The 17,528-nt window shown below is 36.1% G+C and overlaps 1 protein-coding gene across 3 annotated transcripts in view; it reads left to right on the forward strand.

Moving 5' to 3' along the window:
- LOC117316834 overlaps nucleotides 1-3,198 on the forward strand; it is a 28,797-nt gene extending 25,599 nt beyond the window's left edge. For all 3 annotated transcript variants that reach the window (XM_033871615.1, XM_033871617.1, XM_033871616.1), the window contains exon 3: nucleotides 1,317-3,198. In XM_033871615.1, coding sequence (XP_033727506.1) covers nucleotides 1,471-2,724 — 1,254 coding nt within the window. In that variant the 5' untranslated portion in view covers nucleotides 1,317-1,470 and the 3' untranslated portion in view covers nucleotides 2,725-3,198. The remainder of the gene's footprint in view (nucleotides 1-1,316) is intronic.
- The last annotated feature ends 14,330 nt before the right edge of the window (nucleotides 3,199-17,528 follow it).

Here is a 17,528-nt window from a genome sequence, read left to right on the forward strand (position 1 = left end):
CACAAATGTATTTCCACAATGTTTATAAGTATTAATATTTGTCACATATATGTATTGTCATAATACATATCATTATTTGTCACATATATGTATTGTCACAATACATATCATTATTTGTCACATATATGTATTGTCATAATACATATTATTAGTTGTCACATATATGTATTGTCACACATATCATTATTTGTCACATATATGTATTGTCACAATACATATCATTATTTGTCACATATATGTATTGTCACAATACATATTATTATTTGTCACATATATGTATTGTCACACATATCATTATTTGTCACATATATGTATTGTCACAATACATATTATTATTTGTCACATATATGTTTTGTCATAATACATATTATTTGTCACATATATGTATTGTCACAATACATATAATTAGTTGTCACATATATGTATTGTCATAATACATATCATTATTTGTCACATATATGTATTGTCACAATGCACATAAGCATTAATATTTGTCACGTATGTATGTTGTCACAATACATATTATTATAAACTCATACTTTTACTCTCTGATTGGCTAAAATAGTGTCACGTGATCCGTATAAAAATAATATTGACCTGCCGTGCAAAAAAAGGTAAACATTTCTTGTTGACTGGGTGTTTCTTAAAATAGAATGATTGTGAATTATCCCCTCTTGGATTGGTCCAACAGTGTGAAATATCTTGCACGCTTGTGAAACATGACAACATAGCAATAACTGATTATTTGAACATTTAATTATCGTACGAATCAGTGTATTTAATGCTGCATTTTAATGTATCTGTTTACTTTTGATTGTGTAGTGTTTTAAAGATACAATGAAATATTTACAATTGCCGCACAAATCAGTCTCTATCATTACAGGTACTTGTGTTACTTGCATTTATTGTGTGATTATCAATTAGCAAAACGGTCATTTTATAATAAAACTATTATAACCTTTTGATTTCGGTCAATACATGGAATATTGAACTGAAAAAATGCCAATCTCTGATTTCGTCCTCGGTCGATATTTTTTTTCCAGGTTAATAAACCATGTATCAACATTATCAAAAGGCTATAATTGTAAAGTATTTATATTTGTCACATATGTATCTTGTCACAACACATATTAACATGAATATTTGTCACATATGAATGTTGTCACAATGTTTATTAGTATTTGTTAAATATTTATATTTTCACAATACGTATTAACATTGATATGTGTTATATATGTACTGTATATTGTCACAATGCATATTGTTGATATCATGATATACATGCGTGTAAATCATAGTTCTTTATGTATTTTCAGACGTGGAGGATTGTTTCTATATTTCGATTTGAATATTCCACCAACCCGGCCTAACGATGGCATCCATCGCGCGTGTTTACTTTGTACTGGATTGATGCTGTGGCGAGCCTACCAAGTTCACCTTTGAGTTACCGTGACGTCACTACCGGTTCAGATGTACCTGAATCAGCAGCCGTCCGCTACTATGTTAAAATACACGATAGCAAGTGATGAGGGGTCATTTTCCCCCGCACACCGGCCAGACAACCCGGATACATATAATATCAAGGAGTCGCTGGAAACAAGTGCCAATCCAAGAACTCGAGCTAAAATGGTTATGAAAAAGCGTGCTAAACATGTTCAGAAACGCGCGAGTGAGTACGCCATGCTTCCGCCAATCAACGGACCTCATAATTACCGGAAGGAAATAGCGACGCCATATATCAATAACGCCACCTCGACACACGAGGCTCTCGAGACGCCGTACACGAACGCGCTGGGGATTTCCCGTCTCCACGACGTATCAACCCCATACATAATGAACACACACATATCCAAGATGGACGGCATGTCTCCACTTCCTGGCCGGGAATACACCTTAGCTGGGAAGGAACATTTCTCAAAAATGGGGGGTCTAGCTCATGGGGGGACAAATATTGTTGAGGTCTCGCACATGCGGCAGGACTCGTATGCGCACGAGACTATCACAAAACTACAGTCCTCTTCGCCATATATAGAACGAAAGTCGAGGTATGATAGGAAACCTAACAGGTACGTGACGGAAAAATCGGACTTGGAACGAAATAATTCCAAATTACATGTACAAAGTAATCAAATTGGATTGGTAGACCGGACGGAGAGACACCGGTCACGAGTTATCCACGGTAACGAACCTTTTTCCATTCGGAAGAAAATTGAACAGTTCCGACGTTGGCATGAGGAACAATATAAAGAAAAAATTAAAAAGTTAAAAGACGAGATTGACAATCAGTTTGAGGCTGAACAGCGGAAAATGACAAAATCTACAATGAAGTCAAACAAGTCAAAGCACAGAGAGGACAGTGTAAATAAAAACAAACCCGAGCAGAAGGTTGAGGACGGATCCGAGGATAGAGGCAAGGAAAATAAAACAACAACCAAGGAAAGCACTAAAAGCCCAGACGACGGACATACATCAGCTCATGCGCACAATGACAAACAACGGATGGAAGTTGAGGATGTTGGCAGCGGAGATGTCAATGACAACGCCGGGTCGGAACACACTTGGCATACTTGGCGTGACGTCAACGAATCGTACGCTTATAATGACGTCACCAAGTATATCGAAGACAACGAACTCATGACTGTCGAAAAGTTAGACTGGATTAAAGACTGGATAATCGATGTCGAGAAGAAGCTTGGCGAATCAGACGATGACGATATTTTGTGATGTTTATTGTGTTTATTTTGTTCCGAGTGGATTATCTGTTCAAAGTTCGTTGTGATAGCGTATTTCGGATGTATTGAAATATCTGTGATCAACTGCACGCAAACAACTAAGTTTGGGTGCTCATGCTCTTGTGGAAATTCTGTAGGGAATATAAAGCGACCAGTTGCAAGGTGATCATTCACTAGGCAAGTGGCGATCTGGACTGAACAATCTACAGTTCTAGTCCATTGACCTCGTTTTGGATTTCCTAAACCGAACCTTTCATTTCAGCCAAATACTGTGATAATTTGAATTATGGGTGATTAACAACCGTCCAGGATTCATCTAAAACCGTCTTTCATTCATGTATGTTCCATGCTAGAGATGTTGCCTATGTAGGGTTGTTTCTTTCAAAACGACCAGAGAGTGAATTCGTTCTATATGTCCGTTTTTATTTCGTTTTTCGAATATAAATTAAATATATGTTACTGTAAAGTCTTGGTTTGCGAGTTTTGAAAATGTGATCAACAGTCTGATTTGTCAAACATGCCTATTAGAGACCAACCAACCAATTGTTTTCCCATGGACTTTAGTGTTAACGTTTTGGAGTATTTCATTCAAATTCTTGAATTCAATATGACAATTATGGTTTATAACAAAAGTTTAGGGTCTGATATAACACCTAATCAAAAAAAAAGTTGGGTCCTTCAGCTCAAATTTTCTCCAGGGTAGCCATTTTGAAAATGGGTGAATTTCGCAGTAAAAATTCTCAAAAATCTCAAATGTTTACCTGTTAATTATTATTACCTGAACTTTTGGTAAAAAAATAAATCGGATATACGAAATTTATATCAACATTTCTTATTGATAGTTACCTATCAGGATACATATCTATTTTCTCCCTTCATAACATACTGGCCAATAAGTGGCTGCCAGACATTTTATCCTTGGCTCAACTTTCTATTCACAGGGGCTGTTTCTTTCAAACAGTGTTTTTTTCAATTGGTTGGTTGTTCCCTATTAAGGAGGAAACATACACAGATGAGCAGAACTGGACTGGCCTGGTCGGCGGTGGCCAGATAGTAGAGAATACGTCCAGAGGTTAATAGTCCCGGGTTCGAATCCTACTTTGTCTTTTCATTGCATTATTTTATTCTTGTACGACACTACGTGCCTTTAAATGAACACACTGGACGTATGTTTATCCTAATTCACACGAAATTGATATAACCTCTTCACATAGGCGACAGACTATTATTCACACGAGCAGGTCTTATCGGCTCCTTGGTTACGCACACTGGAACATGTACGTACATTGCATGTAGTTTACCCACTTCAAAATGTCAGCGTACGTATATAGAGGGGACAACCAACGAATGCTGATTAATTGTGATTTCAGAGATTTGAAATCAAGTATAACACACTTGACTTTTACCTGACAACATTTACGTTGATTTACTGCTATATATACATGTAGTGAAGACATAAAAAAATGACAGATAGGGGTCCGCGGTGGCCGAGTGGTTAAGGTGTCCCGACACTTTATCACTAGCCCTCCACCTCTGGGTTGCGAGTTCGAAACCTACGTGGGGCAGTTGCCAGGTACTGACCGTAGGCCGGTTGTTTTTTCTCCGGGTACTCCGGCTTTCCTCCACCTCCAAAACCTGGCACGTCCTTAAATGACCCTGGCTGTTAATAGGTCGTTAAACACAAACAAACAAACAAACAAACAAACAAAGCCTAACCCGCCATTTTATAACTACATGTACTTACAGTGTTGACAGTGGTGACATCAACACTGTTTTCATCAAGTCACTGTAAGTATAAATGGTCTGTAAGAGACAACCAATGGGTATATTTCATATATTCGGACTTGAATTGTCTTAATCATTGGACCTTTGTGTTACAACATTGGTATCTCATTTCATCGAATTCCTGTGGTAATACTAGTGCCATGTTTTGAATATTGTGTCCGTGTGTTAATTTTGATGAAGTGTCTTAATTCTCGAGCTCATGTGGCAATAGCTATTGTGTTTGAATTCTCGAGTGCCTGTGATTCCAAAGTGGTTTGTCTTATGTATAGTGTAATTCCAGAGTCTCCGTGGTAATAAATTTGCAGTGTCTGATTTCTCGAGTCCCTGTGGTACCACGGTGGTGTGGTAATATTGCCGTGTCTGAATTCTCGAGTCCAATGACAATGACAATATTTTATTCTCATAAAGATATAAAGTGTAGAGAATTACATAAATACAAAATTGTACAGGACATATGATATAATACGTGGAGTCCCTATGGTACCACAGTGGTGTCTTATGTATAGTGTAATTCCAGAGTTTCCATGGTAATAAATTTACCGTGTCTGAATTCTCGAATCCCTGTGGTACCACGGTGGTGTGTCTTATACAGTGTAATTCCCGAGTCCTGTGATAATACTGGCGCCGTACATATCAACATATACGCTAAATATTAACGTTTATATGGCAGTGGAGAGGAACGGTTCAGTGGTGATCATAGCCTCTATTAACTATAAGGCATTGATCTTTATTTATATGTGTATTACAATGCATTGATTTATGTACATGTATTGTATTGCATGAAAAAAAAAATTTAATCAGTATACCTATATTGTTCTGAGAGTCTAGATATTACACAGACGAAAACTCTGTATACTTGACTACAAAATAGTAGATCTGTATTAGGTTAACGGTATTCCATGGCGGGTCACTGTTGGAGAACGTTTGACCAACTGGCTACCAAGAGTTGTCGTTCTTTCCCACAGACCCGACCACGAGAACCAGAGACCTCGCAACAGGCCTTATTGTGGCTTCCGGGAGAATTTTCTATAAACTCAATTGGTAAAACGTCAGACTTGTAAGCTTGATGTCACAGGTTCGATCCCCAACGGAGACATTGAAACAGTAATGCATCCTGTTACCTTTGTGCTAATAAAGAAAAATATCGACACATATTCAGTCATGCTCCACAAAATCGTTGTTGCTCCTGGAAAACACGAAGACAAGTTATTTTCTGTAGGGGAGTATGTCAGACTGATAGTAGCCGCTTCATACCGACTCGGTTAGGGAGAATTGATCTTTAGCTAAAGCGGTAGAGCGTCAGACAATCAAGAGGTCCCGAGTTCGATTCCCAGCGAAAGAATTGAATTAAGTATTGTTACAGTTCCTTAAACCCAATTATAGTCAGGGATTACGGGTTTGGGTAGAGATTTCCCTCGGACCACAAAACATTGTCATAGTCACAATGTGTGTACAAACAATCTGGTAGCTTGGAGATAATGCCTACAATGTGTCTTCTCCGCTCATCCTGGTCCGCCATCTTGAAAGACCATTCCGTCCCGCGTTGTCGACAGTGTTCGTCAGAATTATCTAATACACGGGAGAAATATGAATTCATTCATTCTGGCGAATCGTTAGGTTTATTATTATTTTACAGAGACCTATGATAATTACAACTAAAAACGGGCATTTCTAGAAAAAACCGTACCTCTTGATAAAATGTGCATATAAGTAACAATAATAAATGCTAGGACTTCTACACGTAGAAAATTATCCGATAAATGTAATTATTGGTGGTATCTTAAGTGTCGGCCAATCTACAACGGAGCGCAATTTATACTGTTGGCAAAAGAGATATGTTGCTTTTCATTTCAATAATTACGAAAGGATCAAAGATTCTAGTTTTAACCATACAGTACTGGGAGGGTGATTTGGTACTCAAACCCCGCTACTCCTCTAGTTTGTCAAAGCTTGTATCGTATGGTAATGATAGTATATATTCAGTGTATTGACAGACGAAGCGCGTACCTGTCGTTTTACATGTAGGTCTTTTTATATCAAAGTTGATATTTCTGTCTGTGACACAGGGTACGAGATGACTCAGCCGTTTTAATAATGTTGAAACATTAGGTTTTATGATGCTAATCAAGGGATAGGTATGAAGTGAGTGTTTATTTTAATATCGTAATGGTCTCTTATCTGTTTCTCAAATGTATATTGTTTTACGATTTAAACAACCAAATGAAAATATGCACACTCATGTCAAATTTCTTTGGGTGATATTTCACTCGTAGAATCTTATTGAAATTTTCAGACTTTACTAAATCGAATCTCCGTCACAACTTAAATTTTCCATTACATCCTCGATCCAGAATTATGACAGCAAACTTGTATTTTATAAAAGACTAGATGTCCTTAAAATGGCGGACGATATCCAATATGGCGGAAAATTATTTACAACGAAAAGAAAACATCTCCTTGAAAAAGCATCGACAAACTCGATTTGAACATATAACTTTATTTGTTACCGTCCAAAGGGACATGGTTTCGAAGTAATCCGTTATAACATTGTAATGCTGTTTGGTGCGCAAAGAAGGAGCCTATTCAAACATGTATCTTGATTGCACGTGCACCTGGAAACCCAGCAGAGCAGGCGTACACGTGTATTGTTTAGGCAGACACAAACTATTTGTTAAATTAATATATACCAAGGGAGATAACTCATAAACTCAGACGCGAGCACTTTAGATTTAATATTTTATTGTTAATAATGAATAGAAACAGAAGAGAGATAACTCATTATTATAATTTGCCCAAAATAGTGTTTTATTTTGCCAACAAAAATGGAAATGAAATAAAATAACGTACACACTCCATGTACGTATCGCGGCCTTGTTAGGGTAAACCGATAAATATCTAGTGTTGGTTGTTATATTGTTCTTTGAACAGATAAGAAATCGATATTTCTGTTTGCATACCGATTTCGGATCAGAGCGATGAAAGGACAGAATGTCCTACATATCGATACTACATAAAAATGTTTATATAGGTATTTATCCTGAAACTGGCATCCGTATTGTCGGAATATCCCCACCACATATATTTTTGCTGTATTCGACAGTGACGGAAAACAGGTGTAATTTGGAATCTTGGCATGTGCGTAAGTTCGACTGACCTAATTCGAACATCCGGAACTCACGAGGAATCTACATTACCCTCGGATGTGATCGTATGGATATGCGCAGATATGATGCTACCTCGAAATGACAAAACGTTTAAAAGACGAATATATTTGGAACATTGTGGATACCGTTTCATTTTAAAATGGGTTTTTTTTTATAACTGTAGCATGATAAATAGAATACATGTATTTTTGGCTCGGGACAGAAAGACAAAAGTGCCTCGCCAAGCTCGAAGCTAGCCACTTTTGTCTTTATTTACCCTCGCTAAAAGTACAGCTTATCTTTTGAAACAGTAACCATGTATTCTCTATATATATCAACCACAAACAATATTTGTCTAGTAGGGGTTAAATTTGGCCCAACCTTGGATATGGTTAATATTATATCATATACATATCTGGATATCCTATTTTTATAAAACATCCAGTTTAAAAGAATTTAGGCATTTCATTGCCTAGCAACCACAGGGGCTTGGCACGATTTTCCAAATGATAGTCTATATATATATGTATATAGTATCAAGGGTAGTAACTACAAAGAGGAGGAAGACCAACGTATTTAAAAAAAAAAAATTGTCGTATTCTGCGGGTCAAAAATCTTAGTGACACATACATTACCTTAAAGAGAAATGTTTTATCTTTCCAATGAGTGTTCGATGAACAAAATTGGCCAAGTATTATCCAAGTTATGACCTGACGAATTCGGAAATAGATGCTGAAATGGCTAGGTCGGAATCTCCCTGTCCGGTTGAATAGTCGCCTCGCCTCTAATGGGTACCTCAATAACCATTCAGAAATCGAAAAATCGACGCTTGCAGCGGTATACAGTAACCATAACTATGTCAATATAGGATGTCGGTTGGTTATGTTATCCGTCATGTGCCGTAGCCAATTCCATATTACATCACCGAGCTTACCGTCTTCAAAAAGAACGGCCATCTTTCCCTAACCTTTCGTGACTTTGTTTATGTCGTTACAGTGGTCGTACAGTCAAGAAGCGTTCCGAATGAAGGGAAAGATGGCCGTTCTTTTTGAAGACGGTAAGCTCGGTGATGTAATATGGAATTGGCTACGGCACATGACGGATAACATAACCAACCGACATCCTATATTGACATAGTTATGGTTACTGTATACCGCTGCAAGCGTCGATTTTTCGATTTCTGAATGGTTATTGAGGTACCCATTAGAGGCGAGGCGACTATTCAACCGGACAGGGAGATTCCGACCTAGCCATTTCAGCATCTATTTCCGAATTCGTCAGGTCATAACTTGGATAATACTTGGCCAATTTTGTTCATCGAACACTCATTGGAAAGATAATACATTTCTCTTTAAGGTAATGTATGTGTCACTAAGATTTTTGACCCGCAGAATACGACAAATTTTTTTTTTTTTAAATACGTTCGTCTTCCCCCTCTTTGTAGTTACTACCCTTGATACTATATACATATATATATGGACTATCATTTGGAAAATCGTGCCAAGCCCCTGTGCTAGCAACGACCATGAATACCACCTTATGTAAAAAAAAAAAAAAAAAAAACAACCCAAACCCCACGTTACCTTTATATCCTTACTTTATCATTAAACTCTTCACCTGCACTTAATTTACTTGCGCGACATTAAAACCACTCACTTACGTTTGGATATTAATACTGGCACGAGGAAACTAAAGGTTTCGGAGTCACCAGTGTAATTCTACAGTTTTCTTGAATATGACACTTTGATTAATTAAGAGACATCAATTGGCATCTATCCAACCATAAGTTCAGGGCCTCTCGTGTGTTGTTCAATGAGGTAGTCACCAACTACTACAAGGAGACCCAACCTCAAAATGATCCTGACTGAACCAAATGCACGTAGCGATAAAACCAGCAAACAAACCAAACCAATCTAAGTTAAGCTTAGTTACAGATGTACTCGAAGTATTCTAATCCATAAATAGCGACATGTCCTCCAAGTTTTTTTTAAATTGTCATGGCATGCATATCATTTGTGCATGGATAAGTTTGGGTTACCAAATGGATGGGTCATTTTCAAGAAAAAGAACTATTCTGTAATATAATTTATGGGCCATTTATGGAAATTTTAAGGATTTTTTTTAATCATGTGGGTCATTCAGGAAAATTGTGAGCCAATGGCACCCTCTAAAATGATCCATGTGACATCAAAATCAGGGCCTCTAGTGTGTTGTTCAATGAGGTAGTCACTAACTACTACCAGGAGACCCAGCCTCAAAATGATCCTGACTGAACAATATACACGTGGTGAGGAAACCAACGTAAGTTCAGCTTAGTAACAGATGCACTTGCGGTATTCTAATAGTTTCTTTATTTGTTTCCATGGATACCGTTACGGGTTAACACAGCGGGTAAAATAAACCATGATGCAGTCTATAGGAATTGTGCGATACCCAATTAGTTATTTCCGGTTTGTTATAAAAGATTGAATAATTATTCAATTATCACAACATTATAATATATCCAATATCATGACCAGATATTAGTGAATCATCAATCTTTATTTATCCCAAATGACAAATTTAAAGTTTAGCAAGTTTTGAATTGTTTTTATGTGATTTTGAGCAATAGTTAATGTTAATGAAGCTTAATCAAGCATAACAATCAATCAATTTTTCAACCTATTATAATCAAGGAAGCAGGGTATACCATTTTGGCCTGTTTCTGAAAAGCAAGTGGCATGCCTAACTCCTACAAATGTTTGTTTTGTTATGTTTGCTTGGTTTATCACCCCGTGAACAAACATGGTCATTTTGAAGCAGAGTCTCCTTGTAGTAGTTTGTGATTACCTCACTGAACAACATACAAGAGGCCATCCAGAGCAGTAAAGTGTTCTTGCCCAAAGACACAACCACAACCGCACATACCGGCCTACTTGTCAGCTTCCCTTTTCCCCTGCAGGTTAATTGTTCAAACCTTTCAATACTTCTTCTTTTATATATATATCAATAAACTCACAGCTGCAATTGTACCAAAGAAGTGAAAATTACGGAAAAAAGTGTTTCTTAATGTCTAAATTGCTTGAATTTGAGAGAATACTTCTACAATATGAAATGGAAACCATATTTTGTGCAAAGCCTAAAAATATATTAATTTAGTTTTTCTTAAGTAGAACAGAGGGTAGTTACTTGCGATATGAGGCCTGGAATTTCAATAATTGTTTAAACATTTTAATTATTCTTATTTGTCAGAGTTGCAATTGTAAAAGATGTGAAAATTGAATAAAAATGTGTTTTCCCAATATCAATATAGTTTGAAATTGAGAGAATAGTTTTAAGTATGAAACTAAAGCCAGACTTTCAAAATTTTGAATTTATGTTTCTTCAGTAGAACATAGAGGGAAATTAACTGCGGCCTTTGGCCAGCAATTTAGAACAAGCTTCCTAATGTAAATATTTGCCTATGGCGGTGTGTGCCTTAAAATAGAAAAAAAACAAACAATGTGAACTATTTACACTAGTCCCTTTGCAAGTTATGTATTGTACCTTTATGCAGTATAGATGACATTTCAAAGACTTTTTTTGTAGAATTGTTATCATTAAATCCTTGTCCTTGCTCGAATTTGTCAAATAATTTTCTTAAACACCTTTAGCAATAAGTTGAAATAAGTTTAATTTCAAAAGATAAAAAAAAATCCAGCTACATGGATCTCCACCCTAAAATAATTGAATTTAACTGAGTGCGACACAATAAATATATAATAGTTCAAAAACGTTTAGTATAAATTTGTCAGAATTGGTGTCTTGCACATAGTTTTCTTCTATGTAAGCAAAAGGTTGAAATATGTTGGTATGGTATTTAAAGAAAAGATTTTTCAAAATTTACTAATTGCTACCTGTGTGCAGATGACATTTTTAAGGAAAACGTTTTTTGTAAAATACCGAACTTCAACTATTAGTACCAAAAGACTTAAATTCGAGATTATGAAGCGTTGTCACAATCTAAGTATACTGTTCATCGGGGTGTTCAACGTACCATGGACAAATTACGGGAACATTTCTATTGGTAGAAGATGATCGATGATGTCAAGGCTCATATATACATTGATGTGAAAGCTGTAATTGATGGAAATCTAAAGTCTCGCCATCTAAAGCTACACCCAGCGACTACAGAGTGGGTCATCCCTTGGACCGAGTTGGCATTGATGTAATTGGACCACTCCTGAGGACAAAGAATCAGAATCAATATATTCTTTTTATTGGAGATCATTTTACAAGATGGATGGAAGCGTATCCCCTTCCTAACCAATCAGCTGAGAAAGTAGCGGATAAGTTGGTCAAAGAATTCATCGCCAATTTCGAGATTCCATTGGAAATACATTCTGAACAAGGAACCAATTTTGAAAGTCAAATATTCCAGGAAGTCTGTAAACTTCTACAAATTACCAAGACCAGAACCACCCCTTATCATCCGGAATAAAATGGACTAATCGAAAGATTCAACAAGGCGTTGGGAACAATGATAAAGTGCTTACTGAAAGAAAATCCTAAGAAATGGGACCGGCACTTAGAAATACTTTTGGCAGCTAATAGAAGTACCAAGCATTCTGCCACAGGATTGAGCCCCAACGTGATGATGTTTGGACGCGAAGTAAATACACCAATCAACATTTTGTTTCCGGCAGAGAAAGCAAATGAATCCACTTCAACAGAGTATATGAAAAGTTTACGCGAGACCCTGGAGACCATGTACAACACGGCTAGAAAAACCTTAGGGGGGAAAAGCAAGCTACGCAGAAAGCGATACTCGTATCCGCGAGAAACCAGCCTCTAGAACGTGTTCATATTACATGCACTCTTTGTGCATATAGAGTCCTTACTTCCGCGACCTTAAGATCCCACACGAAAGGGTACCGACCGCATATCCAAAAGAGACAGACAACATCTATTGCGGATGAGGATTTCCTTCAAAAAAGTCTACGGCCATATCAAGTATCCTTTGGAGACAGGAAGGACATGTGCGTGTAAGAGGAAGAGAATGGATGAAAGGGCGAGTGCAAGACGAAGAAAACAGAGGAAAAGGAGATAGAGACGGAGCTAAATCGAGAAGAATTAATGGAAGACGTATTAGAATTGTGTGACGAAGAGACAGAAAAATTCAAGAAAGAAGAGGAAAAAAAGAAGTGGACAGAATCATCAAGGAGTTAGAGAAAAGCGAGAGAAAAAACTGACTGAGAATGCTAAGTTTGGCAAGTATGTAGGGAGACTTGAGCGGAAGTTAGATGAGTGAAGAGGGCGAAAAAGAGATTCTGGTAGCTTAAAAATGTTGTACGGTTTTGAAGAGATGTGGGAGGAATATGAGATTGAAAGTAAGAGAATGATACATAGCCTTCCTTTTCTCCAACAAAGACATTTTGAAAAAAAGTTGGCTAGTTTGCTTGCTTTCTCTTTATCGTCACTAGTCTTTTGTGAACTTTTGTCTTATAGGTTAATATAGACATCTCAAATTCCTGATTTTGTTTTAGATTTTGATTTAGTGTATTTCCAAATAGCTTTTGGACTTATCTTAGCCTTTGCTGTGAGGTAATTTTCATTTCCCCCCTCATTTTCCTGGTCTCTCTCTTTATTCTTGTTCGTTTAACAAGTCATATGGGTGACACGCATCAAAGCCAACAAAATCAACGCTTTGCTCAAATGGTAAAGTTTTGATTTATTGGCAGGATTGATCAAGTTAGAAAAATTTCTGTAGCTACAAAATTTTGAATGGATTGAATACGTCATTTGTTTACACCAATATAACTTTTTTCACAAAATGCTTACAAAATGAATACATGTAATATCGGCGGCATATACATGTAGTTTATGATTCAAACTTTCCTATCTCGTTAACATAAATATTAATTTTTTATATATCTTTTGTAACAATCTGTGTTTCTAATTTAGTAATCAATATTGAAATTACGTAATTTGTGGAAGCAATGTATCGGTGAATGGTCTCTAAGCAGCAAAAATCTTCAAGCCGACCACTATGGGAATTTAATATTGCTTGAAAGCACACCTTTGTTTTCATTGAAATAAAAAATTTATGAAACTCGAAGTTTTCCTTTTCTCATGTCATATTCGCGAATGAAAACTTCTAAGACACGTTTTATAAAATATCATATGACATTTAAACTCATTTAATACCCTACGTATGTATCTGTCCAATGTATTTATTTTGAATTGGGTAGGAATTCGTGCCAGGTCTCTGTGGGCAGTACAATTGTCCATTATTTTCAAAAGAAATCTGTTGATGCATTTTGTCTTTGTTTGGTTCGTCATTACACTTGTCGGTATTTCCCAAATCGATAAATAAACCTGTGATAAAAACTAAACGCGAAGGCTGAAGTGCTGACAATTGGCAGTCAACCCGACGTACGAACTAAGACCTTTGATTTCTGTGTGACCGGATTTACATAATGGAGGACAATTAAGGCCAACCCGTGTGATGGGTGATATAGGGTTACATGTATTTTTGTCTTAATTAGTTTTTATAATTGTGGTAACTTTCAAATCCTACCATTGACGTGACGAGATAACCGATAGTCTGCCTACAATGACAGCTGTTTGCGCACTACCTTTGGTTCCAACTGCCACTTAAAAGTGTTAGAAATTGATTTTCTTGGACTTTGATTGGGAAATGTGATATCCACTGTACCATGTCCCCGAGATCATATTGTTCCTTTACATGACGTGCATGTAACACTAATAACGCGACATTTTCAGTAAAATAACACAATTCCAGAGAAATAAAGCACGCCTCCATATCAGTTCAAAACAAGAAATATCTTTAAAAACGATAAACGGCATAGTTTTAATGCTGGTGGTTTATAATGTAAAACTGCTGGCGAAATAAATCAACGAACTAATGCGTTTCAGCACGGATAACAAAATTAGACCAGTTTGAATCATTTTTGGTGATAATAAGACTGCATTTGAATCAGGAATATAATTTTATTAATGTGTCATTTGAAAAGATACATCCACTTATTCAGCCTGCATTCTTAACTTTGTTTCGTTTTTAACTGCATATCTGCATTTTGCATTTACCGCTACATTGACCAATCACATACTTCATCTTGACCAGCGAAATTACGGGGGGTCCGGGGTTACTCCCCCGGGAAAATTTTAGCAGGTAAATGCAAAATCCTGGGTTCTAGTGTATTTCACGATAGATTCATACAATTTTAGGGTAATTTTTTCAACTAAAAGCAGAAAGTGAGGCTGTGACAAGGGAGACATTAGGAAGAAGAAAATTGTTACGAAAGAAGAGAAACGATAAGTTCCCATTTAGTCGCCTCTTACAATGATACAATTGGGGCAGGAGGTACAATCCAATGCAAACACGGATACAACATGCATGACCTATCAAAAGTATACAAAGCACGGATATTGCAAGTGGGACACATCCTACATGTATCTAAAATACGGGTATTACATTTTGTATATGTATGTCATCTCACCTGTAAGTAAATCATATATTCAATGTATGACATCTCCAAGGTACACTCACAGGGGCATGTCTAGTCTTATATTAAAAAATAGCCAGAAATACCTATATATATTGACAATATATAGGTATGTCTGGCTATTTTTTAATATAAGACTAGACATGCCCCTGTGGTATACCAATTTAGAAACGGATACTACAGATTGAAATCAGGACAAGGAATGCCATTTGTACATAAGTACCGATGGAATTCGGTGCCAAAGACAGCTGCAGTCTATACGTATATACCTAATTTAATACATCTCCACCTTGGGTCATACTCGTTACAAAAGTGGAAACATAAGAGCGATATAGAGGATATCTAACAGTGTCTTCAGTAATACCAAATATATTTCACGAGTGGAGCTAATATTTTGATATTTTTCACGAGTGCGCAGCACGAGTGAAAAATATCAAAATATTAGCCACACGAGTGAAATATATTTGGTATTACTGAAGACACTGTTAGATATTCTGTTTATTACATTTTTTATCAACGAAAAACCTACCCCGTATGCTAACTAGGCCTACAGCGATAATTTCTGAACAAAAAAGTAGTTTCCCCTGTCCAGGTGCTGACATATATGTCGGGCTTTCTGATTGGTCAATTATTTTGGTATTTTCTAATCATAAATTTGATTGAAAAATATCACTTTTATAGAATGAATAATTTTTGATATTTCACTGGTAAAAATGTAATAAATATATGATATGTCCCTACATGGGCGCCAATGTAACAGAGCGCAGGATTAATTAAATGTAAATCACTGCCTCCGCTAGGGATCAAACCCGAGACCTCTGGCTTACTAGCCTTGCGCTCAACCGATCGAGCTAAAGAGAAGATCTCTAGCCGAGCGATATATTGCGGCTAGTATTTACCAGGGTTACATATATATACATGTATAAAGTAGGCTTTTGTTTATCATTAATGGTGTATGTTCAGTTGTAGTCCCTACTAAAGAGGATGGTTCACAAGCAGGTGCTTCTGGACTTAGTTTCCTCAGATTTTATTTACACTCAGACACATGACAATGTGTTACATGAGGTACATTTATAACGAAATTCTTTGACATGACAGGATGGACAGATATAATATATAAATTATTACACTTTTATAGTTACAAATAGCAGTGAAATGCTGCAGAAACTTATATTGCAATACACATGATGTATATGTTTCCTTAATTACCAGTAACAACTTATTAATATGATAGAGAGGACACATATAATATACATGTTGTATAAATCTTCCATAGTCCAAGTCAACACTTTATGATAGATACATATATTACAGCAAAATAATACAATCATTTATACACATACGGTTTGTTAAAGCTTCATAATAAAAGAGATAATGTTTTAAGAAAAATGGACAATCCGTTTAGAACTTGTTTGTTACATACTGACAATAGGCCTTTCATTTTCATCTCATTTGGATTTGTACGAAAATAATTTGGAATATATTTATTTTGCAAATTTTTAACTAGCTCATTTTTACAAGAAAACAGATAGTGATATTCATCTCCAATACTTTCTAAACATAGGTTACATATTCTTTCTTCTTTCGGGATTCTTTGCCATCTACCCGTTTCAATAGGGAATTTAAAATTGCATGTACGTATTTTAGTTATATATAGTCTATTATTTTCTGACAATGCTGTCAAATATTTTTCAAGACCAAATTGAGATTTACACATTGAGTAAAAATCGCCTCTTGAAGAGTTATCTATTTCTGAGAACCACTTTTGGATAAATTGATCTTGGAGTCTCTGTTTCAGTTGATTTTTAAAGAACAATTTATTCATACTAAATCTATTTTCAAAAATAAATGAAAAGCCAGATTCATCATATATGTTTTTAACTTTGTTGATCCATTTAAAAGAAAGAGTTCCGGCGTCATGCAGTTTAATTGCTAATTTTAGTAGAATACTACTAAGTTTATTTTCATTACAAAGAAGACTGTTCCAAAAACGAGCCATTCTAAGTTTAATATTCAGTTCTAGTGGGAAACGACCCAGTTCACCATATACCATAAATGATGGAGTACTTGATCTCACTTTTAGCACTCTTTTGCAAAATTTGAGATGGATTTGTTCCAATGCACGCAAGTTTTCAAATCCCCATACTTCGGATCCGTATAACAAGATTGGTTCAATTACAGTGTCAAAAATATGAAGTTGTATATCAATAGGAATAGCATGATTACGATTTTTTTTATACAATGCATACAATGACTTTTGTGCTTGTTCAATTAATTTATCCCTTGCTTTTGCAAAATTTTCATTATAATTAACTACTACACCAAGATATGAAAAACCATCTACAATTTCAAGTGTTGCATCCTTCAGACGAAATTCAAGG

This window comes from Pecten maximus, chromosome 18 (assembly GCF_902652985.1).
Source record: "Pecten maximus chromosome 18, xPecMax1.1, whole genome shotgun sequence".
Classification (NCBI taxonomy): Eukaryota; Metazoa; Mollusca; class Bivalvia; order Pectinida; family Pectinidae; genus Pecten; species Pecten maximus.